The 23183-nt window shown below is 49.7% G+C and overlaps 2 protein-coding genes across 6 annotated transcripts; one reads left to right on the forward strand and one right to left on the reverse strand.

Annotated features, from left to right (window-relative positions):
- The first annotated feature begins 5129 nt into the window (after window positions 1-5129).
- Window positions 5130-12226, forward strand: LOC310887040 (guanylyl cyclase-activating protein 1). 2 transcript variants are annotated; one of them, XM_083812459.1, is made up of 4 exons: window positions 5130-7393; window positions 9192-9341; window positions 9916-10006; window positions 10378-12226. In XM_083812459.1, exons 1-4 carry the CDS (start codon window positions 7196-7198, stop codon window positions 10545-10547), a joined length of 609 nt encoding a protein of 202 aa, XP_083668585.1. In that variant the 5' UTR covers window positions 5130-7195; the 3' UTR covers window positions 10548-12226. The 2 variants fall into 2 exon arrangements, with proteins under 2 accessions (XP_083668585.1, XP_083668584.1); XM_083812458.1 differs by having other exon boundaries at window positions 9916-10524.
- A 1806-nt stretch (window positions 12227-14032) lies between these two features.
- On the reverse strand, window positions 14033-23142 carry GUCA1B (guanylate cyclase activator 1B). Of its 4 annotated transcripts, none has more exons than XM_083812464.1 (5): window positions 20804-23142; window positions 19649-20089; window positions 18656-18805; window positions 17208-17322; window positions 14033-16575 (listed from the first exon to the last, which is right to left on the reverse strand). In XM_083812464.1, the coding sequence occupies exons 2-5, from the start codon at window positions 19850-19852 to the stop codon at window positions 16448-16450; spliced, it is 597 nt and encodes a 198-aa protein (XP_083668590.1). In that variant the 5' UTR covers window positions 19853-20089; window positions 20804-23142; the 3' UTR covers window positions 14033-16447. The 4 variants fall into 4 exon arrangements, with proteins under 4 accessions (XP_083668590.1, XP_083668592.1, XP_083668591.1 ...); XM_083812466.1 differs by having other exon boundaries at window positions 19649-20133; XM_083812465.1 differs by having other exon boundaries at window positions 19649-20314.
- Window positions 23143-23183: the final 41 nt, after the last annotated feature.

Consider the following 23183-nt stretch of genomic DNA (forward strand, 5'->3'; position numbering starts at 1 on the left):
CAGAAGCTTTAGGGTAAGGTCCTCCTGCCTTATGTTTATTTCTACCTCCGCTATATTTTGAGGGTCAAAATGATGTAGTTTCTTTTTCAGTGACAAACATTTCTCATTTAATCACGTTTTGAAATCACGCTTCTCACAATCTTTTCTAGCCACGAGGCGCCTGGGAACACCAGCAGGCGCGTACTGCTGCGGCGTTGCGAAAGGGAAACCCGATCACGTCACAGACAGGCAGCGCCCGAGTGAAGCGAATTAACGTGACGGGCAAACGGGGAAGGGAAGGGGAGCTGGAACGCCGACCACGTGGACCCTGTGGCTGCAGCTCGGGGTGATGCCACCCCGGAGGTCTTGCTGGGACCCAGCCGGACCGGCCGTGCTGGGAGCTGGGGGCAGCCCGCACCCTCCCTGCAGGTGCTGCTGCCGGGACGGCTCCGGGCCGGGAGTCGCCTGTAATTAGTGGGGCTCGCACCCTTGCTGACAGTTAGCCTAACTGCTGCTTAAGCCGAGGCAGGGAACGGAAACAACCTGCAAACATCCACGCGAGCACAGCTCCTGCACTCCCTGAGCACCGCAGCGTGGCCGGGGGCCCAGCAGTCGTGTTTTAGCCAGGATCCCAGCTGAAAGCACAGCCCTGCCCAGAATGCGGGTGGTAGTGGGATGGAGACTGTGAAACTTTCCTTCTGGGAGCGCGGTGCTGGAGAGAGCCCGGCCAGCTCCCCGCAGGAGCCCCAGACATTTAAAGCAGATTCCCTGGCACCTCTTGAAAGCAGAAACCAGATGGGATGAAGGAGCCACACAGTACCGGAAAGAGCAGTTTTATTCCACCTGCCGATGGGCAAAAAGAAAGGCTTGTATGTTTCGAGCAAAGAACACAATATCTCTGCAAGATACGCAGGGCACACGTGCTGGCTGATATTTACAATCCTTGACTGAACAAACTGAGCAGGGTATACAGAGAGACAAAGAAAGTCAAGGAAAAGGGGAAGGGGAAGAGGAACTGTTCTGAGAAGCCAATAAAGTTGTGTGGAATGAGAAAGCCTGGGCCTCTGCACAAAGCTGTTCCACAAAATGTCGCTGCACTGCAGAGGCCTCAAAAGGGCTGTGCGGTAGTGGAAAAGGATGGTTCAGCTCCCTGGCGTTGCTACCGGGACATTCCTGCGCCCCAGAGATGGGGGCCATGTGAATACTAAGGTGGGTGAGCAAAAGGTGCAAGTGCTGGGGAAGTCAAATGGCAAAATTCGGGCTGAGAAAGTGCCCGGCACTGGTCTCTGGCACATCCCTGCTGCAGAGCAGAGCAGAGGAGGGGGCTCCAGAGCAGCACCTGTGAGCTCGGGGGCAGTGACCATACCTGTGCCTCACGCGGGTGGGGAGCATCACAAAACATACTCCTCACAACATGAAGGGATGGGTGTTCTGGAGTGCATTTATTATCCCAGTGAACACAAGCAGCTAAACAAGTCTGCAAGTGCTCATGCACACTCCCTTACATTTGTTCCAAGTGGAAAATTTTGCTCTTTATCCTCGGCCTCCCGTTAATAAACACAGACCGTCCCCTTTGTGTGCTTCACCCTCCTGCAGAACGCCTCAACGTTCATTCCACGCTCCCTGCACACAGCTGTGCTCCTGCTCAGCCATTTCCACAGCGTTTGCCCTTTACAGCTGATTTTGTGGCACAGAAACAGCCTTGTGAGCACTGCTGTGACGTAACACACCGCGGCGTGGGGCTGTCTTTGATCCTCACACGGGCAAACACCCCGGAACAATCTGCCTTTGCATCAGCGCGTGGAGCTGCGCCCTGCAGATGCAGATCTCCCCGTGCCGCCTTCGCAGGGGTGCGAGGTGCTGGTGCAGCGAGGCTCCCCTGCCAGGCCCTGAAGCAGGGAGGGAGGAGGTGGGAGGAGGAGCCCACGCGGAGAAACAGCTCGTGTCTCTAGGGACAGCAGGTCCGTGCCACCAGGGCCATGTTTCAGTGGCAGCAGAGCACATTTCAGGACCAGCAGAGCAGTCCACGGCTGGACGGGAGCAGTAGCAGGCACCGTCCCAAATCCCATGGCCAAGCCCCCACGATCCACCGCACCCTGCTCAGCCTGGGCACCCCTTGCCCGGGAGCCACCACCCTGGTGACACCACAGTGGTCACAATGGCCCTGGTGGCCCCAGAGGCCCTCGTGGCCAGCACAGTCCTCAGCAGCTCCGCCGTCTCCAGCCTCTGTCCCAGATGTCCCCGCACACTGGGGTCCCCGCTGGGAAGACGTCCTTGCAGGTGGCAGCCCCAGCTCGTGGTTTGCAGGAGGGATGCACGGTGCCCCCTTCCTGTGGCACAGGGGGCTGGGAAGCCCTTGTCCTGAGGGTGACCGGGGCAAAAGGGTCCTGAGGGGGGACGACTGGGCTGGCGACCCCACTGCAGCGATGCCCAGGGGCTGGGTTGGCCAGGGGACTCTGCGCTGGTGGGGTGGGATTTGTCCCTGCGTGTCGAGGAGCGAGTGGTGCCAGTGGGAGCATGGCCTGGGCAGCAGGACACGGCGTCACCCCAGAGCATGGCCCCGAGACGGTTTTGCTGGCAGGACCTGGTGGTGCCTGGGTGCTGCACTGCGCTTGGACAGCTTCATCCTGCGGGCACCGAGGGCTCACAGGGAGGCACTGGTGACGAGCTTGCCGCAGTCCCCATGTAGGACGGTGATGAGCTGCCGGAGCCAGGGCTAAAGGCTGGGCAGAGCGGGGAGGGGGAGCAATGGGGTAGCCCCCAGGGGAACCCTGGCTCAGCTGGGGCAGACGTCTGAGCCCTTCCTGCTCTCCTGTCGACTAAAGTCAGCCTGGCCCCTGTGACCCCACCTGTGCGGATCTTCTCTGGGAGACAGCGGACAATTTGGGAGGGATTGGAGATCTAAATGCATGGCCGAATGCAATAGGATTACATGGGACTCTTAATCCCAGCTCCCAGTGCCATAAATAGGGATGTGGACGTCAAGCTGGTGTTTCCCCTCAACAAGGACCACGTAAGCAGGTGCCCTCATGCAGGGATGCTGCCAACCTCGACTGCCCCACGGGGTGAGCGGGAAGCCCCAGGCAGGAGAACCCGGGGGCAAGAGCAAAGCCCAAAGCTCAGCCCACCCGGCACGGCGCTCCTCCTGCCGCTGCCCGGCACCGCAGAGCACGGGCAAGGCTCACGCGTCCGAAGGCATCTACGTGACTTAGCAGTTAGGTTTTCAAAGCAACCAGGGCCTCACCTACACGCCCCAGATGCACTACCTTAATAACGTTAATGCCTCCCTGCTGGGCGGATGCAGTTGCAGCAGCAGGGTCGTGTGCGTACTTGCCTCTTATCTGTCAAAGCGAGCAAAGCAATAGCCTGTAATCATGCGTGTGCGCGGATATAATCGGGTCTGAAGCAAATCAACGTGTGCTGAGAGCAGGGATTCACAAACCATGCTGACATGGAGGTAGTGATGCGAGGTCTGCTCTCAGGCCTTCGGGACTCAGCCCACAGCATTTTGTCCTCCGGGGGAAGTGCTGGAAGCCCCGGCCTTTCCTTGCTGCCGTGACTGCTGAGCCAACACGCCCTGAGCCCCAGCCATGGACATGCTTCCAGGCACCTGGCAGGTGTCTGCCTCTGGGAAATGAGAGACAAAAAGAGGCGATAAACCTGGGGGAATCTCATCGTTTCCCTCCGAGGCTGTTAAGGAGATTTCTATAAATGATTCACTGGTGTACCCCTCATAATAGGTTTAGCAGCTGTTGTTCAGAGCCAGCTGCCCAGAACCAAAATAGAGCACCAAGTAAGCCATGGCATCACGGAAACTAGGAAACCTCTTTACATGGTTAAAAATAAAGCCAGTCAGCAAAGGGTTTATTTAGGACACCCGGGAGTAAATAGGATAATTGCTGGGGGAAGAGCCAGTTTCCATTGGCACAGAGGTGTCATCAATGGAAACAAGATAACTGAGTCATGGTTAAATAACCAGAGCAAAAATACTCCCGCAGCCGAGCATCGCCTGGGAGTAGCCAAGGGGCACAAGGCAGGGCCACATATTTTTGGGCACACGTCCACACCACGTCCTCTAGCAAAGGGTTCTTGCAAGCATAAAGCCAAAATGGGCTGTTTCTGTGGCCCTTGGCCCCCCGCGCTGTGCGTACCCGTGGCGATGCTCATCTTGCTCCAGGGCTTCAGAAATGGGGCCCAGCTGACTGCAAGGACGAGCTTGCCTCACTAGATTCAAAAATCATATTTTTCCCTTCACTTTTGTGGGGAAAAATAGCCACTTAGAGATATGCCCAGAGCAGTCAACACAGAAGCAGGAGGCAGGGAAGGCGTTAGGGAGCTGCTGTGCCCGGCTGTGCCCGCAAAGGACGGCGCTGCCGGCTGCCGTCGCTCGCACGCCCCAGTGCACCTCCTGCCGCAGGCTGGCTAAACCATTGTCACGCCTGGTTTGCCATGGCTGCTGTTTGGGGAAGATTTATATGGCTGTGGAGGGAGCCTGTTTTACCATTATTTGTAGGTATTATAAATGAGACCCTGATCTGGGACCAGAGCTCCGCTGTGACAAATATCGAAGGAAAAAGCAGTATCTCCCCAAAGCGGTGGGAGGATGAGCCCAAGCGCCTCACCATGCTTTGGTTTATTTTCAGTAAGACCTTTGGCCACTGGCACACAACTCTCATGTTGGGGTGCTAAGCACTGAAGGAGGAAGGCAGTGTAGGGGCAGGTACAATGTGTTTGTCTGACATTTCTTCTCCACAGATGACTAAAAAACAAGCAGCCCCTGGCAAAGACCACAAGAGACCAAAGGAGATGGAGAAGACTAAAGCGACGCAAGATGCCTGTGGTACCCCTCCTGCCCCGAAGAGGCAGCTGTCCCCAGCACATCACCGCAAGGACCAGCCGTTGGCCTCTCGCTTTGTTCCCTTTGTTGCCCATTTTGGGGGCCGTGAGCCTGACTCTTTCAAGTTTCTCTTCTACACGCCAAGCTGCTCCAACTCGTACAGGCCCTTCTACACCGCGCAGCGGCCGACCTGTGGGTACCTCTATCGCCACGACACCGATCACACCAGGAAGGTGATAGATGTCCCGAGCGCCAACATTGTGAAATGGAGACCTGTCTTCAACACAAAGCCATAGTCCAAAGCAATAAAGCCACGCAATGAAAGCAGCAATCGGTGTGGCTCCAGCTTCCCACCCGAGCACCTGAGCCTGCCCCGCAGTGACCACTGAGTCAGGGGCCAGGCGGCGAGGTCACAGCTTTGCACCCCACACAGGGCGGATTTTGTCCTAACACCCGGTCCAACTTGTCTTGTCATTTATTGCCAACTATTTAAACAGAGGCACGGGGTGTCAACAGTGCATGGCTTTGCAGGAATCATCACCCAGCAAGGCTCATCTGCCTCTGTCCTGGCCTTAGCACAGGCTGCGAAACCTGGGGAGGTTTCACCACTTCTCTGGCCGAGCCTCAATTCTGCTCCTCCCCTGACAAGATGCCTTCTACAGTGAGGCTTCCCAGACACAGGCAAAGTATTGCTCTTAGTGACGGGGAAGGCACATTTCATTTGCACTGCTCAGACAGGAGATGCCCCTGGAGCAGAAACGCAGCCGGGCGCTGCTGCAGCTCTCTGCGGGAGGCAGCGTGAGGCGTCCCTGCTTCCACATGGCCCGGCCTGGAGAACTGGGCACACTGTTAGCAAATGCTGCTGGGAACACTTGGTGAGCTCGTATCCACCCTTAACACGCCACCTTTCTGCTATTATTGAGCACCCAAACATTGGGAGCCCCCCGTGTTTCTGAACGGGCCGTTCCAGCAGGGTCCCTGCCCAGGTCCGTGCCCGGGGCGCTGCCGGGGGCTCCCGCTGCTCGCAGCCGCTGTGTGCAGCGGGGAGCTGAGCCGGCCGCCGCCATCGACTGCAGGATTAGTACATCCAATTAGCACTCCTCATCTAATTCCTTTTTCATTACTCTTTTATGCTTATGCAATGCCACCTACTTTAGCAGCGTTATTCCTAATTTACTTTGGAGCAGAAGTGATACCAAGCTCTGCAACACATACAAGTTGATCTTTTGTCTTAAGCACGTCAGATCTAAAATAAAAGTGCTACAGGATGGACTCTCTGCAGGTAGAAACCCGGCAGTTACACTGATTTCTGTACTCGTGGAAGGTCTGGCCCATGTTGCTTTCTTAGGATATGCTTTTTTATCTCCCAGTCCTCCCCTGACTGATGTGCTTCAGAGTAAAACCAGCACTGGTTTTGTTCATACTTAACATTGAGAGCTTTTCATGTTAATTCATCATAAATGGAAATCACAGCCGCGTTCAACCTCGCGGAAGCTGTCTGAGTGCTGGAAACCCACCGGGAGCTGTGTATGGGGCTGATCAGCGGGAGGAAGCCCAAAGCACAGGACAGGAGGGTGAGCACAGGGCGCTCAGCAATGCGGTGCAGGGGCCTTCCAGTCACAGCACCTGCTGGCTGCCTTTAAAGCTCTTACAGCTTTGCCATGCAGTTATCTGTGTTTCTGTGTTGTCTGAGCACACCAAATTTACCCTATTCAGCTCCGTTATAGGAGCTGAAGTGACACTTCTCCCCTTCCTGAATTTCACTTTGATTTCTTACCTGGAAATCCTCCAGCAGAGTAGGACTAAGGGAGACCAAGAAGACAGTAACAGCACGGGGACCTCTGAGTTTTTTCTTACACTGATCTTGGTGCAAAAGTTGTTGCTCACATGAGCCCACACAAAATTGTAAATGAAGTGGATTAGGAGATTACACTCTCAAGGAGCAAATTCCGCCCTCCTAATCTTCTGCTGGGCCTGTAATCTGCAAGACTTTCCCATTTTACCTCCTTTCTATTTTAACCCCGAACACTTAATGCTCCCAGTAGGTGCCCATCCCCACCCTGCTCCTCATTGGCCGAGGAAGGATTTGCTGGGTACTTAAATGTCACCCTCCGGTCTGCTTTTCTGTGCTCTTTGGGTTTTGTGCTTTTAAATTTGCCTGGGCAGAGAGAGGACCCCTGCGTGCATCACCGCCAGCACTGAATCGCAGCAGTCAGTGCACAAGGCAGCTGTTTTTTCTGACACTGTGATCCCTGCAATATTGGGGGTGCTTGGACTTTAAAGGCAAGAAGCAGAATTTAAAGGAAAGCCCCCAGAACTTCAGCAAACATCCACAAATTTTCCGTTTTGGCTGCAAAGTGACCGGCGCTTGGTGCGGAGATGGGGAATATGGACGGGAAAGCCGTGGAGGAGCTGAGCGCTACCGAGTGCCACCAGTGGTACAAGAAGTTCATGACGGAGTGTCCTTCAGGCCAGCTCACCCTCTACGAGTTCAAACAGTTTTTTGGCTTGAAAAACCTGAGTCCATCAGCGAACAAATACGTTGAGCAAATGTTTGAGACGTTTGACTTTAATAAGGTAAATATTGTCCTTCCCACTCGACCTGCTGCAGATTGGCTGTGCTCTGCTCTGTGTGTGAGATCGCAAGTGTAGTATTTGGGTGTAAGCAGGTATAAATGTGCCTCTAAAAATGTGTGGTCTGATTCGCTACTGCCTCATAAATTTTAAAATAAGCTCGGTAATGTGAAAAAATGGGTATAAGACACCTGTCAACAGAAATTCCTCACCTGGTGACTGTTCTGGAAGAAGAGACTTGCCACGGATTGATATTTCCCTTTTAATTTTAAATGCTCAGAACTGTGGGGTTTTATCTGGCAGGCTGTGATCCCTTTAAAATGAAGTGCCCTTAAGTATACAAATAAATAAATCCTTAAATACCTAATGTTGTGGCGGAGAGGAACCAAAAGTTCTCATATGAGAACACATGCTGTCCTCCTGCAGAAACAACCAGCTCCTGAGCGCCCAGCATGGCATGGGCTATGGTTTGCAGAACAGACTGGATTTGTTTTCCTATTGTTTTAAATTACAAATGGATTGCAGTTTCGCTGATTTTATATGTGCTGCCATTCCCAGCAGAGGTTTGCATGTAGTGCTGTCGGAGTGCCCAAGCAGTGCAGGATCTCCTGTGAGATGAGGAGTATGCCTGATGGCTTCATGGACTTAATCCCGCTGAAAATAATACAATTTAGGCTGTAAATCCTTCAGGTGGTTTTGCTTGTGCCTAGGGCTTTGCCTTGCTCACTGCCTGGTGTTTGAATGTGTGCCTGGAAAAGGAATTGATGCTCAGGAAATCCTGGCTGGAAAGGGGCTCAGCAGTGATTTGCTCCTAATCCCGATCTTGCAGCAGTGGAGCAGAGCAGATTTCTTCTGGAATTGGCCCCAGGGGGCAGTCCGTGGCTTTGTTCATTGACAAAACGCTGCCTTATTCTCTCCAGAAGTCTTCCCATGGTTTTGTGGCAGGTACCATTTTTCACTGAAGCGCTTTCAGTGCAAAATATATGGTACCAAAATCAACAGTACGTGCTATCGAATTGCCCTGCAGTGCAGGCACCATGCATTTCAGCACACTTCCTAGAAGTGATGAATGTCACTGGGCAGCACGTGGAAGCAGGCTGGTGGCACAGGTGCTCGCCCCAGGCAAGCCTTGCACTGGTACTGCAACCTGGGCTGGAGACCCTCCTGAACATCCCCACCACCACGGAGTGAGTCAGTGGTGGGCAAACTCTCCTCAGAGAAAGTCAGAGATAAAACTTTGTGTTTTGATGTGATCAAGTGTGGACCAGATGCACAAATGGCCCAGGGAAGGAGTAGGGCCTTCCTGTGCCAAGATGTCAGCAAGGTGTTGGGTGCTTCCTGGGTTCGCTTCTCTCATGGAGGTTTGCAAGCGAGGCCTCCTTTGCAGCAGAAAAGTGTTTAAGTGTGAAACATTAGGTAATCCATCAGGGCTCATCTGCGTAAGCATATTCTTCTTTGACCTCTGAATTAGCGCTGCTTTGCATAAGGAGATTCCTTTAGCACAGGGGAGCTTTCCATGTTGTTAGTCCCCAAGCCAGGAGCACACATCGAGTTGAGTTTGTTGTGTTTGTTCATTATCAGCACACAGTGGCTCTGCACGGGTTAAAACGGAGCCCTCTCCGTGTGGGAATTGGTATTATCTGGCAGGGGACCCCCACCCCGTGCCTCTGCTGTGCTCCCTGTGCTGCTCCCTTGAGGGGTGGCCACGTGCTGAAGCTGCCCTGCGGGGACTGCCAGAAGTGACAGGCAACGTCCCTGCCCAGCTCTGAATCTCACCCAGCTTCTCACCTTCTGCTCTCAGGACGGATACATAGATTTTATGGAGTATGTGGCAGCCCTGAGCTTGGTCCTGAAAGGGAAGGTGGATCAGAAGCTGCGATGGTATTTCAAGCTCTACGATGTAGACGGGAACGGCTGCATTGACCGGGGAGAACTGCTGAACATCATCAAAGTGAGTGGGCTCAGCTTTTCTCTTTCTTCCACAGACGATGGTTATTAGACACACGTAGACAGAAAGGCTGTAAAAAGAATATTCCAACCCAAAAGACACCTCCCTGGTAAATTAGTAGGCACTGGCCAAACCTCCTGCTCATCTTCTGCCAGTTCCCCAGCAGACCGGCCGCCCTCGCCGGACCTGTCTCGGCCTCGCTGCCCCACACCTCCCCACGGCACCTGCACGCGCCGGCACGCAGCGAGCCCTTGCCTTCTGATGGCAGGTTGTTCCACCGCATCCACTGAAACCCAGGCTGAGATAAGCATCCGAATTTAATCTAAGGATTTGCAGAGGTGAACAGCTCCTAGCTTATCCCAGTGTGCCCACTTAATCTTTTAATGCATTGACTGCAATTTAAAGTGATTTTAATCTCTAGGGTTTTTTTAGAAAGGAATCATTTGTTCCTTTCAGAACATAAAAGTCTGAAAAAAGTTTGGCCTCTCATGGCAGACCACTTAGCCACTTGTACTGATAGATACATAAATATGGACAATGTAAATTACTTGTTCCGTGTGTCCTCCTTTCCCTGCAGGCCATCCGAGCTATCAACCGGTGCAACGATACAATGACAGCTGAGGAATTCACAAACATGGTGTTTGATAAAATCGATATAAACGGAGATGGTAAGGAACTTCCTTATGCAATGCCAAATACTGCCCTCACCTTCCTCCTTCCCTGCAGTCTGGTCTGCCAGAGCAGATCTGGAAGCTGGATGTCCCCACATAGCAGGACATCGGGCTCTCTGCCAAGGTTTACCTCCCGCCCCCCTTCCACATCACCATCGGCCCCGGGGGCATGCTGCCGACTGCCCCTCTGGGCTGGCGGTGTGGGGTCTGGGCAGAGTTTAGCTGCAGTGGGTTTGGGCTGTATGGTACTCACGGAGGGCCTCATTATTCATCCCGTACCCGTAGCTCCTCTGGGCTGGCTTAGAGGCTGCAGGTGGAGGCTGAAGGCTGCAGGGCCCGATGAGCCTTTTCTGACCATGCTTTCGCAGGTGAGCTCTCGCTGGAGGAGTTCATGGAGGGTGTACAAAAGGACGAAGTGCTGCTCGACATCCTCACCCGCAGCCTGGACCTGACGCACATCGTCAAGTTGATCCAGAACGATGGGAAGAACCCGCACGCCTCGGAGGAGGCGGAGGAGGCGGAGGAGGATGCCCAGTAGGCTCCAGGACATGTTCCCTCTATCTTTTCTTCCCTCCCCTCACATTACTGAAACAAAACAGGTTGTGACTGCGGGAGCCGGGGAGCTGCCCCAGCGCCAGCGTGACGAGGCGTTAGAGCATCCCGCTAGCACAGGACCGGCGTCCCCGTGAAGGCATCGCTCCTGTGGCAGAGGGCTGGGCAGGACCCAGGGCACGCCGGGCACCGACTGGGCCATCCCTTCCCGAGCACAGTCGTGTTCACCCCGCAGCAGGACGGGCTGGGTGAGGAGGGGGAGCTGCGGTGCTGGAAACACATAGCCACTGTGGGGCTGCTATTCGGGTGCCTCTGAATGTTGCTGCTGTGTAGTCGTGCAGAGCCTCCCCTCCCTGGGGAGGGAGAACCAGAACACGCAGTGCATTAAACTACCAATAGGGCAGACAAAACTCACACCGAGCTCGTGGCCAACGCCAGCATCCACATAACCTGTGCGTCTTGACACGCAGAGCTCAGCTAGCACGAGGGGTCTGCTCCTGCATGGGGACCTCCCTGGGGCGCAGAAGTGGTGCGGTGAAACAGGGTGCATCTGCCTGCAGAGACCTGAGCTGGCCCTCTGCAGAGGTGAGCATCCCCTCTAAAAGCAGGGTAGTAGAATGTACGAGGCCTAGAAAGCAGATCTGAACCTTCTCTTTCCATAAACATTTCCAGAGCATCCTCAATGCTTTCCCCCAGAGCAAATGAGACCAGTGGTTTTGGTCACTCGTTCTTTGGTTTGTTATCATTATGTTAGCAATCATTAGCGATATTATAAGATAAAAACATCTATCGCTAGAAAAAGGAGAGTGGTGAATGCAGCAGCTTTTCTTTGTTTTAAAGCATTAAAACAGAGAATGGTGCCTTTTTTTTTTTTTTTTTCTTTAAAACAACTATCTGAACTTTAAGGGTTTGCTACTCCCTGAAATACCTGGAAGGGCTGCAGTGGCAGTGACCTGAGAGGGACTGGTTTCACAGGCGTTTGTAGGAATATTCCTGCATGTCTTATCACTTGTACGACAAACAAAGTCTCGTGCAGGTTATGCTCTGTGGCACCCTCGAGCATTCTGTGTTTTTACCTACAAAGGGAGTGAGTCGTCTCCGAGCAGCTCAGACGGTGCTGGTAGAGATGCGTTGGGCGTGGTGTCCACACCATGAGCACCCACAAATACCCGAGCACACGGGAGCAGGCGAGTACCAGCACCCCTATGGTGCTGAGGGCTCGAGCACTGACCCCCAGGAACAAACCCTCTCACCCCTCACTGTAGCCCCCTGGGGGCAGCAGCCTCGCACTCGGTGCCCATCGCCCCGTGCCACCGGCGGGGCTGCGCCCAGGACCTGGCTGCTGGCGAGGAGTTTCCTCATCTGGTGGGACCTGGTTTCAGGCGTGGTGAGGCAACACGGGGCACCAGGAAGGAGCTCTTGCCCAGCTGAATGACGTGTTGTTTATCACTGGATGCTTGCAGTTTGTAAGCAACATTTTCCTGTGCATCTTTTTTCATTTGACAGCAGTTTACCTGGAAGCTTTTGTACTTCTGATCTTATAGTGAATTAATAAAGATATTTTACAAGATTATTTCAGGTTGTGCTTTTTCTTTCTTTCAATCAATCATTCTACTTCCAGCAGAACAGATTAACTCTCTGATGCAAGGGCAGAGACCTTTGTTTTGGCTCCATTTACAGAGTTCTTTTGCAAGACAGCTCCGTCCTGCCCTTGTCCTCTGCCCAGAGGGAAAGAGAGCCCCGCCAGCAGCTCCTCCTTCAGCCTCCCTCTCCTCTGCATTCCCAAGAAGCTGTAAGAGGCCCCAACAAGCCTAATTTCTGTTTAATGGGAACTCCTAAAAACAAAGTTATTCTAAAAGGGCTGCCTCAGAGTAGCCGACTGGCCAGACACCTTGCAGACCTCAGCGTCTCTCTCAAAAGGATGTTTTTTCAGCCTCAAAGAAAGCAAATTAAAAATAATTAAAAAGTAATATTGTGACTCTCTCTGCCCTAATCACGCCTAATGAATTTATTTCAAAATGGTGGTGGCTGTTCAGCTGCCAGCCACAAGAGTATTGCTCACTCAGTGACTGCCACTGGTGAGCGCGGGAGTGGTGATTTTGGGGAGTGGGCATTGAGGGGCAATGGACGATGCCCGGGAGGCTGCACAGGAGGTCTGAGGCCAGGGCCCAGCTCTGCCCCCGGTTTGCAGGGACTGCACTGGGAGCCCAGCTGTTAGGAGTCGCAGCTACACCAGAGCCGCTCAGCAAGTGATTTGCAGTAGCAGCATGCAGTTATCTCTGGGGTTTAGATGTCTACTTGGCAAGGGCTGCAGAAGGCTCAGCCTCGCGGAGCACTGGAGGCAGGCAGGCTGCTGAGCCCCTGGCCCCAGACTGGCACCACACCGTCCCCGCAGTGCCCTGTCCCCGCAGTGCCCCCTGCCTGAAGCCACCGCTGAGATAAAGGATGTCCTGCGTGCCCTACAGCACAGCCCCAACGTTCCCATGCCATGCATCGCATCACAGAATACCATTAGATTACCTTAGGTATGAAGCCTTTAAGGGTAATGCATCTGAGACTCTAAACTTCTGAGGTGCACTTCGGTTTGAAGAGGAAGAGGAAGCAAAGAAGTGAGTAATTCTCTCGTACAGCTGGAGCTCAGCACCGGTGTGGTGAGAAAATGACCAGGTACAAGAAGTCAGCCACAAGAAGCCACCAGAGTGAGCAGCACCAGGCCGCGGACATCCTGGCACGGCCGCTCTGGTTTCTAACACAGCACTGTCAAGGGGAAGCTGCACGCAGGTGCTTTGGGGATGACCTGGACACAAACCCTTCCTCTGGGCAGCCACCAAACCCAGCTACCCACAGGTGAACCTTCCCTTGCAGGATACCAAGGTCAGACAAATAAAGAGTATGGCTAAGCACAGCGAGGTAATTATCCTCCTTCCTCCTCGGCCTCATTATTGCTGCTGCCCAGGACTGTGCTCAGCACCTTCCCTGGCAATGCCCCTTCCTGAGCGCTCTAGGATGCCCTGCCTCCTCTGCTCCCGGACCCTCGCAGCCAGCCCCCTTCAGCAGCAGCCTCATCTTCAGCTTCCTAACCCGATTATTTCACCTCCAGTCCTCCCTGGCCTTGGGTACATCAAACATCAGTGCAGGTGGCAAGAAGCTCAGAAAATCAGATGGCATTTGCCCTTTCCGAGCCATCCCATTTCCCCGTTTAGACCAACAAGAAATCCGATCAGTCAAATCCAATTCTTGCTGGGCTGAGAGTCTGGAAAATGGATTATGCAGAATGTCTGGCTTCAGTACCTTGATGAGAGTGTCGAGTTGGGTTTGGGAGGAGATCAAAGCATTTATACCTGTGGATTTAAAAAGAGGACTAAGACTAAAGCACCTTGTGATTTCTCCACAAAAGATCACAAGATTGGTAAGAGATTTTCCACTGGGTTAAGCCAGCTCTAACACAAGGGTTATCCCCGTGGGCACCGCTGCTGCCTCGTGTCTGCCCAGGCCTCCTGCACCTGAGCCCAGCGCTTCACTGTGAGCCCGAAACTCTTCGCAGTTCCTGTTTCAGTCCTGGCAGGGGCAAAACAGGCGCCCTCTCTCGGCAGCACCATCAAGCAACTATTTCAAATTCCATTCAGAAAGTGAGTATTTATCGTACACATGCTTCTCACTGCCATTTCACAGCAGTTAAACAGAAGACTCCTTTCCTACTCTACATGCAATACCATCACCATCCCTGCCTTGTGTTTGTCCTACTCAGGTTTGCTGCTGCACTCAGCTCCCATCGCTTCCCTCAAATTCATTATGCCAGTCTTAAAAACGATAACCGTAGCCACTCAGGCCTTCAGCTTCATTCTGAGCCAAAAATACCACAAAACAAATTAATAATCCTTTATTAAATTCTTGTTACAAAATTTCTACCACCAACCACACAAGTGCTCAGTGTTAGGATGCCCTCTACCACCCCAGCACAGGACTGCGGGTGTGGGAGGTGCCCGACAGCTCCTCCAGTGCCTGGTCTCACCAGGTGAAGAGTATGGAAATTTAAAACATTTACATAAAACTACAGCATGCAACTCCATAACTAAAAATTGTGAGAAGCAGAAGAGAAGTGCATTACATTGCTTGAGATGCTGGAACTTGAGGAATTAGAGATTTGTACCTATCATGAAAGCATTGGCCCACGAGTTGAAAAATCAGCGAAGTGAATTTTTTCTTCCAGGTCCTCATATTAGCTGGAAGTGAGATTTTTCTTTCAGGTCTTTGACTGATAAACTACTGACTTGAATGAGCTTTGAACAGCAGAAAAAAATAGAAGTCTAATCTACTCTGATAAGTAGACAGGCCACAAGCGAATGTATTTACAGAGAACTCTTAGAAAGGCTATTTGGAAGTGGAAATGTATATGCATTTGAACTCTAGCACTGATTGTGCCCTACCCTGAATCCTTCCTCCCATTCTGAAATTTAAACATTGGTTAAATTGACAAAACCACAAACCAGCAAAATGATCACCTAGCGAAAGATAACTGTCATGATTAAAGGCCACAAAAAAAAGGGATTGCAAATCTCTTCATGGACATGACTTGGCCCAGTGATCCCATGGGAAAATAGGTAAAACAGAAAAGCTCACGTTATTTTGCAGGTGAATGTTTTCTTGTAAAAAATCTAATAAATCCAATGAAAGTGAACCAAAGTATCAGTCCAGCTCAAATTCTTTCCATATACATGTACTTATATAGGTATATGGGTTAGCTATAAGAACAGTAGAACTCAACCTACAAGCTGCGCAAATTTTATATCTGTAGCGTGGCTAAATTAAGTCCAGTGTAAAACCACTGTACTACTTCAGTAACTCACTTGGATTTTTCTGTCACTCGTTTCATTCTACAGCCCTGCTGACAAAGCAGCACCAGCCCTGCCATCGTGGTGAGACTGCCGAGCAAAACCCAGCTCTTCCTGCATCCTCATTCCACAGGGAACTTCTCCCACTGCAGGGAAACTCCTGGAGGTACTCCTGGCTCGTTCAGTCTTTGCAAAGCAGAGAAAACTATCCCAAAACAATGATTCAGTAAAAAACAGGGCCTCAAAAAGCAGATCACATTCATGCAAATCTGTTCTCTAGATGTGGCTGTTCAGAGGTACAGTTCCTACTGCTGCTTGGCGTGGAAATGCCATTTTTCCAGCCCCACAAAAACCCATTTGAGTGGGCGTGAGGAGCTGACTCTGGTCCACAGCAGGAGACACAAGGAGTTACCTGCCCATCTGCCCAGCCCATGCGTTGTATTTCCCTCTACTGTGTGCAGTCTTGACTTATATCTAATACAAACCTCATAATGTACTTCTCATTTGATAGTGGTACATCAGCGTTCAAGAATTATACATTATTAGTAGTATAATCTACTAAACGTGTACATATTACAGAACAGACTTCCTGACTGCATTAAGTCTGCCATCAGAGCACCTCAATTGTTGTCCTTTTTGGTTTGATGTTTGTACCTGCAGACGTTAACGATGCAGGCACTACTCTGTGCTGGAGATGGTACCACCGCATCAGGATTTCTCACTTCCTGATTCTGTCGTCAGTGTTAGATACTGCCCAGGATCCACTGCAGTTAGCCATGAGAAGTTTGTTCCTTGGGGTGTAACCAAAAGCCAGAGCTGGCAAACATGGTGTTGTGTACACAGGAAGACTTATTCATGGGCCAAAAATAGTCTCTGGGTACCAGGTGTCCTTGCAGCGCACGGGTTTTAGATTGAGATACGGCTTCTTAAACCACTGAAGTTTTCATTTGGATGCCGAGATTGCATTAACAATGAAAGCCACTACTGCCCTGGAGTAAGAGAGCCACAGCTGTAGTCTGCATCACTTTTTCTGTCTTGTCAAAACTGGGTTCTCTTAAAACAGAGCACTCTTCCGCCTCTGCTCCGAGATCCATCCCCCAGGGTTTACATCCATCTGCAACATCTTCATCACCCACTTGTCTTTCCTGGCCCCGTCAATGAACTCATCAAGGGACAGCTGCCCTGTGTATGAGGTGGGGAGGACACAAGATGGGGAGACAGAACAGGACAGATAAGACAAGAGGACAACAGGAAGCCAAAACCACCTCCTGTATTTCAGAAGGTAATATTCTAATAAGACAAAAGCTATACTTAATTTCCCCATATAAACTATATAGGTCAGCTAGCTAAAAAAAATAAAAAATAACCACACCATAACCCAATCCATTCACACCTGCCCTGTCCCTTTGGCTAGCACGAAGCATTGCATTGGCTCACACTTGCAGCTCCAGGAGGAGCTCCACTGCAAGTCTGGTCCTGCAGGCTCCGATTTGGCTGGAGCATTGGCTTTACTCAGGCTGGGACCTGCTCTCTGGCTACTGGGGACTTTCAGAGAACACAATCCGTGCAGCCTCAAAATCCAGACAGAATAGTGAGCCCTGGGTATTTTACATTAAAATAATATTATTTCCTCCTGCTGTACCAAGTTGCTCTTGATTCTGACCACAAACAGACCAGAATGAAACCCAACATGTCTAATATGAGTAACAAGATCATCCTAAGTGATTTCTTGATAAACATAATTAAAACTAGCCTGCCCAGCACAGATAACTTTTCATTATGCATGAATGCAATCTGAGACATCAATTCCTTACCATCCCCGTTCTCATCCACTAACTGAAATATCCTGTCCACAACCTCCTCCGGCGTGAGCAGCGGAGTCCTCTCCTCCACCTCTGACCGACACACTTTCTTCAGCTTGTAGATAGACTGAAAAGAAGATCACAGGTTAGAAAAAAAGGTTTGGAAAAAGAGCAATGGTGAAATTTGTTATTTTACCAGCAGTGTAGATGTCTCGTAAAGGCTGCAGTTTTAATCTTCTCCTTGAAAAATCCCCCTCCAAATTTATGCTCATATGCACTGTGCCTTGAAGCTGCTGCCTCCCATCTGTTTCCCTTATACAAACAGGTCAGACCTCACAAGGCAAGAGTTTTTGCTAGGAAAATCTAACTTTTCAGTATGATTTTTTCTAAGGCCTGAGAAGACCTGAGGCCAGGCACACCTGGGTTTACCCAGCCATCTCTCCCAGGGAGCTCTTCCCAAGCTGCAAGATCAAACCTGTATTAGCACACATTTTGACCCCTGGTTTCCGCTCCACTTTGCCACTGGAAAATGGCATTTTTTAAAATCTATTCCTCCCATCTCATCCAAACATGACAACCACCTGTACATTATTATCTCTGCTCATTAGGCTGAAGGGTTTTGTCTGATGTCTTCCCAGAGAGGGGATTAGCAAGGGCCTAACACAGCTCTGGCCAATTCCTGTCTGACCTGAAAACTATAATTGAACCTGCCCCAGACTGGCTCCCCCAAATGCTCTCCCACCTGCCCCTGTTGAGGCAGGTAACAAGCTAGTTGCTTTTTCCCAGCTGCTGACTTTCTAAAGACCTTGCTTTCCATAGATACAACTTCTCTGGTGATGTCTCTTGATTCCGCATTTTCCCCCAAATCCTAAAGTATTTGATAACCATCGATTCACAAACCCTGCTGTGAAAGGGTAACAGCACCCGCATCGCAGGGGTGATGAGTACAGTCACTAAATTACCTAAAGTTACATAGCAGTAAAAACCCAGGTACCTGGTGTCCATCTGTCAAACCACATGCCTCCTCTCGCACCTTCCCAGTCACTAATTAAAACTAAACATAAACCCAGAAAATAATAATTACAAATAGAATTCCTCTGCTAATTTATGCCTCCCACTGTGTTCTTGCCCACTACTCAGGCAGAAAACTTGCTCCTGAAAGGAGCAGGGGGTGAAACCCTCTTCCACTACCTAGGGCAGAGAATTTTGGTGTAAAAGGTCTGGAAGGAAAGTCAGAGCAGAGACACAGGAACCCCACAACAGCTGCCCACTGTTGGTATAGTTGATCCCTCACCCCATCAGGCTCCACCAAACTGTTGACCCTTTCACCAAGGTCAGGCATTTTCCCTTCATCGCTACCCTTTAGCTGCTTTGAAACCCAGTTATCACAAAAACTGGATGCATCATGATGTTGCCAAAGAATGATTGCTTAAATAACTGATTAGGCAATGCCTACTTACCTCAACAATTTCTAGCAGCTCAGGTTTGTCTATGCAGCCATTCCCATCCTTGTCATACACTTTGAATGTCCACCTCAGCTTGTGTTCCAGTTTTCCTCGTAAAACAAGATTCAAGGCAGCCACATACTCCAGAAAATCAATGGTGTTATCCTGAAGAAACAGAAGAGGATCCGAATGACACAACTGTGTACAGTTGACAGAAATCTGTTAATAAAACCTGGATTAGAAACTGCCAAGAGACACTCCTGGGGACAGTAATTTCTGTGCCTTTTAGAAGAGCAGCGCAGCAGCGAGCAGAGCCGTGCTTTTCTGCACCCAGGCATCCCCAGGCATGACAGTGGAGAGCAAAACAACTCTCTTGCAGTGCAACGCTTGGGGGCACCTGCCAGGACTCCAGAGAGGAGTTTAAGCTTAAACACCCTGAGACGACAGACAATACAGATCACACGGAGGATGGGGAGGCAGAGGAGGATTGGTGCCGGAGGCATTGGCAAGTCAAAACCAGGATGTCCGAGTTGGTCAACATTCCTTTACTTTTGAGTATCTAAAATCAATATTTTGTTACGTGCCACCTGTTCTGACTGCTTATACGTATGCATGCTTCCTCCATGTATATCAAGCCTGAGTCGGACCTTCCTCCACTGTAACCCCTCCTGTCATAAGATATATATATGTACATATTTTTTTTTCAGTTAGCAGCCTTGGCTATTTGATGATCTTAAATATAACTGCCTAAACTTAAACCTTTTAATCCATCCACAACAGTTGAATAAGGGTATTCTGTCCTTATTTAACATACAGATTTATGAGATAAGCCCACCCCAGTCCATACAGAGCACTATAGCACGTGCTCCTTCTCCTGCCCTAGCAGTCCCATCACCCTTACCTTGCTCATGAAGCACAGTAACGAGGGTGGGAACTGCACCAAAAGGCGTCCAGCTTACAGAAGGAAAAGGCGGTGATAAATCTGTGTAAAAGCTCCTTGCCACTTACCCCATTCTTATCAAAAGCTCTGAACATGTTTTCAATGTACTCTGCTGCTTCTCGGTTATCCTGGACCCCAAAGAACCTCTTGAATTCATGCATGAAGAGGGTCCCACTGGGACATTCAACCACAAATTTCTTATACCATTCCTGCAATTCAGCAACATCAATCTCTGCTTGCTCCCCTTCAGCATTGGTGAACTGCTGTCCCATTTTGGTCCGTAAATCACGAGGGAAAGAAAAGAGAAAGGGAACAAAAAGAAAATCCAAAGTCCTTTGCTTGTATTGTCCTTTTAACACTTAGTTGCTTTCTTTTTTTTTTCTTCCTTCTTGCTGTTTTGTGCCTTTATTTGATGTTTTGTCTTTTAATTTATTCTTCCTCCTTCTTCTACAGGCTGCATTCACCTCCACAGCTCTGTGCGCTCACTTGGTGATTGTAGAGTTGCTTCTCTTCATTAGGGAAGAATAACACGTGGTAGCAGACATAAAAATAACTAAGATCATTAGGAGATTCCCACCCATGGGTCACAGAGACCTTCAGATGTTCTGGGCTGTGCCCTATTTAGAAGCAGACTCCAGAGGCTCAGGGTCCTTCTGCACATTAATACCTTCATTTGGGAGCTGAGCTTCCCTTTACACATCACCTATAACCCTGCTCACTTCTCTATGGTTTTTCTTAAAGAAGAAAAAAAAGTGTAGTAAACAAGTTTCCTAACAGTTTCTCCAATAAAGGTATATGTCACCCGTTTGTAGGGGATGCACCAATATGCATGAAATAGGGCATATTAACAAACAACACTTACTAAGAGGAAATCCTGATAAAAATAAGTGCATACAATTCCACTTACATAAGGAAAAACTGCTAATAGGACTGCCAGCATATAAGGTAAGTTGAATAAGCTCTACAGGCTTTATTCTGTACAAAACAATAGAGAAAATAATTAAGTGCACATGGAGGCAGATGTGCTTATTTGTCTATTTTTCATATTTCATTATTGAAATTCTCAATTGATAGTTACAGATAGCTTTTATTTCTACGCACACACACCCAAAGTTGAGGTTACTTTTCTTTTGTGCCTTTTTCTGTTAAAGTACTTCTGCCTATTGCTTTTAGGCAGAAATACAGCTCTAACAATAGGCTCTTTTAATTGTGTACTTGCTTACCAAAGAAGCCTGGTATGAGGCTGTACAGAACCACCTACTACTAAAGATCATGCTCCCAACACAGAACCTTCTGTTCTTCCTTCCTGCTGGAGCCACCAGCTTTTACCCACATCATACCAGGTGTTCCGAATCCAACCATTTATCTGTGTCAGCTGGAAAGAAATGACCTGTAGCTATAAATGTGCCTGAGCCAGGCTGATGTGTAGATAGGATTCTCCTTTTAAGAGGATTGGAGTAGTACTAATGGGAAGCAATAGTCTCCACATGGTAATAATGCTAAAGACCACCAGGATTTAAGCTGTTCTTTTTTAGAAGTAGTTTGTTTTGGAAAGAAGAGTTTCTAATTTGGAAAATCACAGGTTAATAGTCATCTCAAAAGTGTTATTGCAGAAGTATTTCATGTCTGGAATAAGGCTTTCTCTGAATCTGCTTATGCCTCTAAGCACACTATCAATAATAGTGTAAATATAGATATAAAAAATACGCATGCAGCTTTGCTGGAGCATAGCACAACTTTATGCTTCTCTTTTTTATATGTAAGTGTGCCTTGGCAATGGATGGATTCACTTAAGAGTCTTAAGCAAGAAGAGGATAAAAGCTATACAGCAGAAATAACGATGGATAGGGAAGACCAAGAGAATTATCAGGAAGGTTAAGCTCTTCTCTTTTAATGAAAATAGATTATTTTTTGTGGACCTGATAGCTTAGAGGAATTGTGTTTTTCCCTCTCTGAACCTAGAAGAACACAACAGGATCGATAAGCTTAATCCTTCCTTTTACAACTGCTGCAGACAAACTTCAACCCCCGAATCTAAGATAACTTGTATGCCGCAGAGCAGCGTGACATCTGGCTCATCAAGAAGTTTTACTGCATCTACCCGCTGGTGTTTGCGTTTCAGCTAGGCCTCCTAGAAGGAAGTCTTTGCCAACTACTGTTACTGTTGTATTTGTTTGGTTGCATTTTCCATTTCCCTGTGCTCAGTTGCCTTTACTGTATGAAGGGCTTTTCCCCTCAATTGATATTTTTTTCATTTTGCCTGACACTGGTGAGGTCACAGCTTCCCTACCCAGGTGACAAACAGCTTTCAAGAAGTGGAGGTGCTTCTGCTGGGGTGCAGGCAGGAAGGGCTCTGCACGTTTTGCACACTGGTGCGGAGCCTTCCACCATTTTGTGCTGCGCTGCTGCGCCGCGGCTGCAGGCTGGAATGTGAGCGCTGGGAGCACGGAACAAGACTCTGCATGCCTGGGACATTATGTTGCCTCATTGCATAATTTTGTTTTGCCTTATGGGAACTCAGCGATCTGTTCCCAGGAGAGAAAATGGTTCCTCTTTGTTTTGATGACTACAATCTTTTTCAGCTAGGAACAAAGGACTGAAAGAGACCTGAGTTACAAAGTCTAACTGGTGCTATTGCTGGTATCATGACATACAATCATGTTAATAAAAGTGCTGATGGTTTTTGGCACTGAAATTAAATCCCATAGCTCCTGGTATGAAAATTCCTCTGCATACACTCTCATTGTCCTAAGTGCGTAGTCTGCAGACTGCTGATAGAATTGCCGTCTCCTAGCCAGCGGAACATCACTTTATGATGTACTGTTTATCAATCAAAGGAGTTCTCTAAATGACTTGAAAAAGAGATGCAGGTAGAGGTAAATGTAAGCAGAGATAATTTACAATAATAAAAAGAAAAAGAATAAAGAGGTTGTGCTATTTGGCTCCTTGGAGCGTTAGGATCAATGCTTTATAAGGTGATACGTACTAACAGAATATTACATCCAAAGAGCACTGGATGATTAGTTGCAAACAGGTAATATCTGGTTACGTGTCCTGCCTAGCAAGCTATCCCTACATTATCACCTATACAGTTTAAAAGCTGCAGTTTCCCAGCCAAGAGGATGGAAAAAGGGACGACTTATTTCCCGTCAGCTCACTGACACGACATGCTGCCACATGCTTCGGCAACGGCTGGTAGAAACTCAAGAAAAAAAAAAAACCCTGCAGAGGGCTGGGAAGACTCATTGGCTTGGCATCTGCATTGCCATTCAGCAGAGGCTGGAGGAAGGCGGCAGGGTGCAGGCGGGCACAGCTGCCCGCTGCCAGGGGACCGACTTCATTGAGATGGGAGGCAAATTGGGTTCCTTTGCCGCTGCTGCAGCAGCCCTCACATAGCCAAGCCGCCTTGTTCCCTTCTGTTAAACACACCAGCCCTTATCTGCCCCAAGACCGCTCTCAGTGGGCTGGGCAATCTGAAGTGTCCTTAGGGCAGGCCTAGAAGGAGCTGAGCTCTGCCCAGTGCCTCTTCCAAGGCTCCCTGAGCATCTGGCCACAGGGGAAAGCAAGCCTGAAATACCCTTACGTTCTCCCGTCACCAGCAGG

Source organism: Anser anser, assembly GCF_964211835.1.
Source record: "Anser anser genome assembly, chromosome: 27".
Classification (NCBI taxonomy): Eukaryota; Metazoa; Chordata; class Aves; order Anseriformes; family Anatidae; genus Anser; species Anser anser.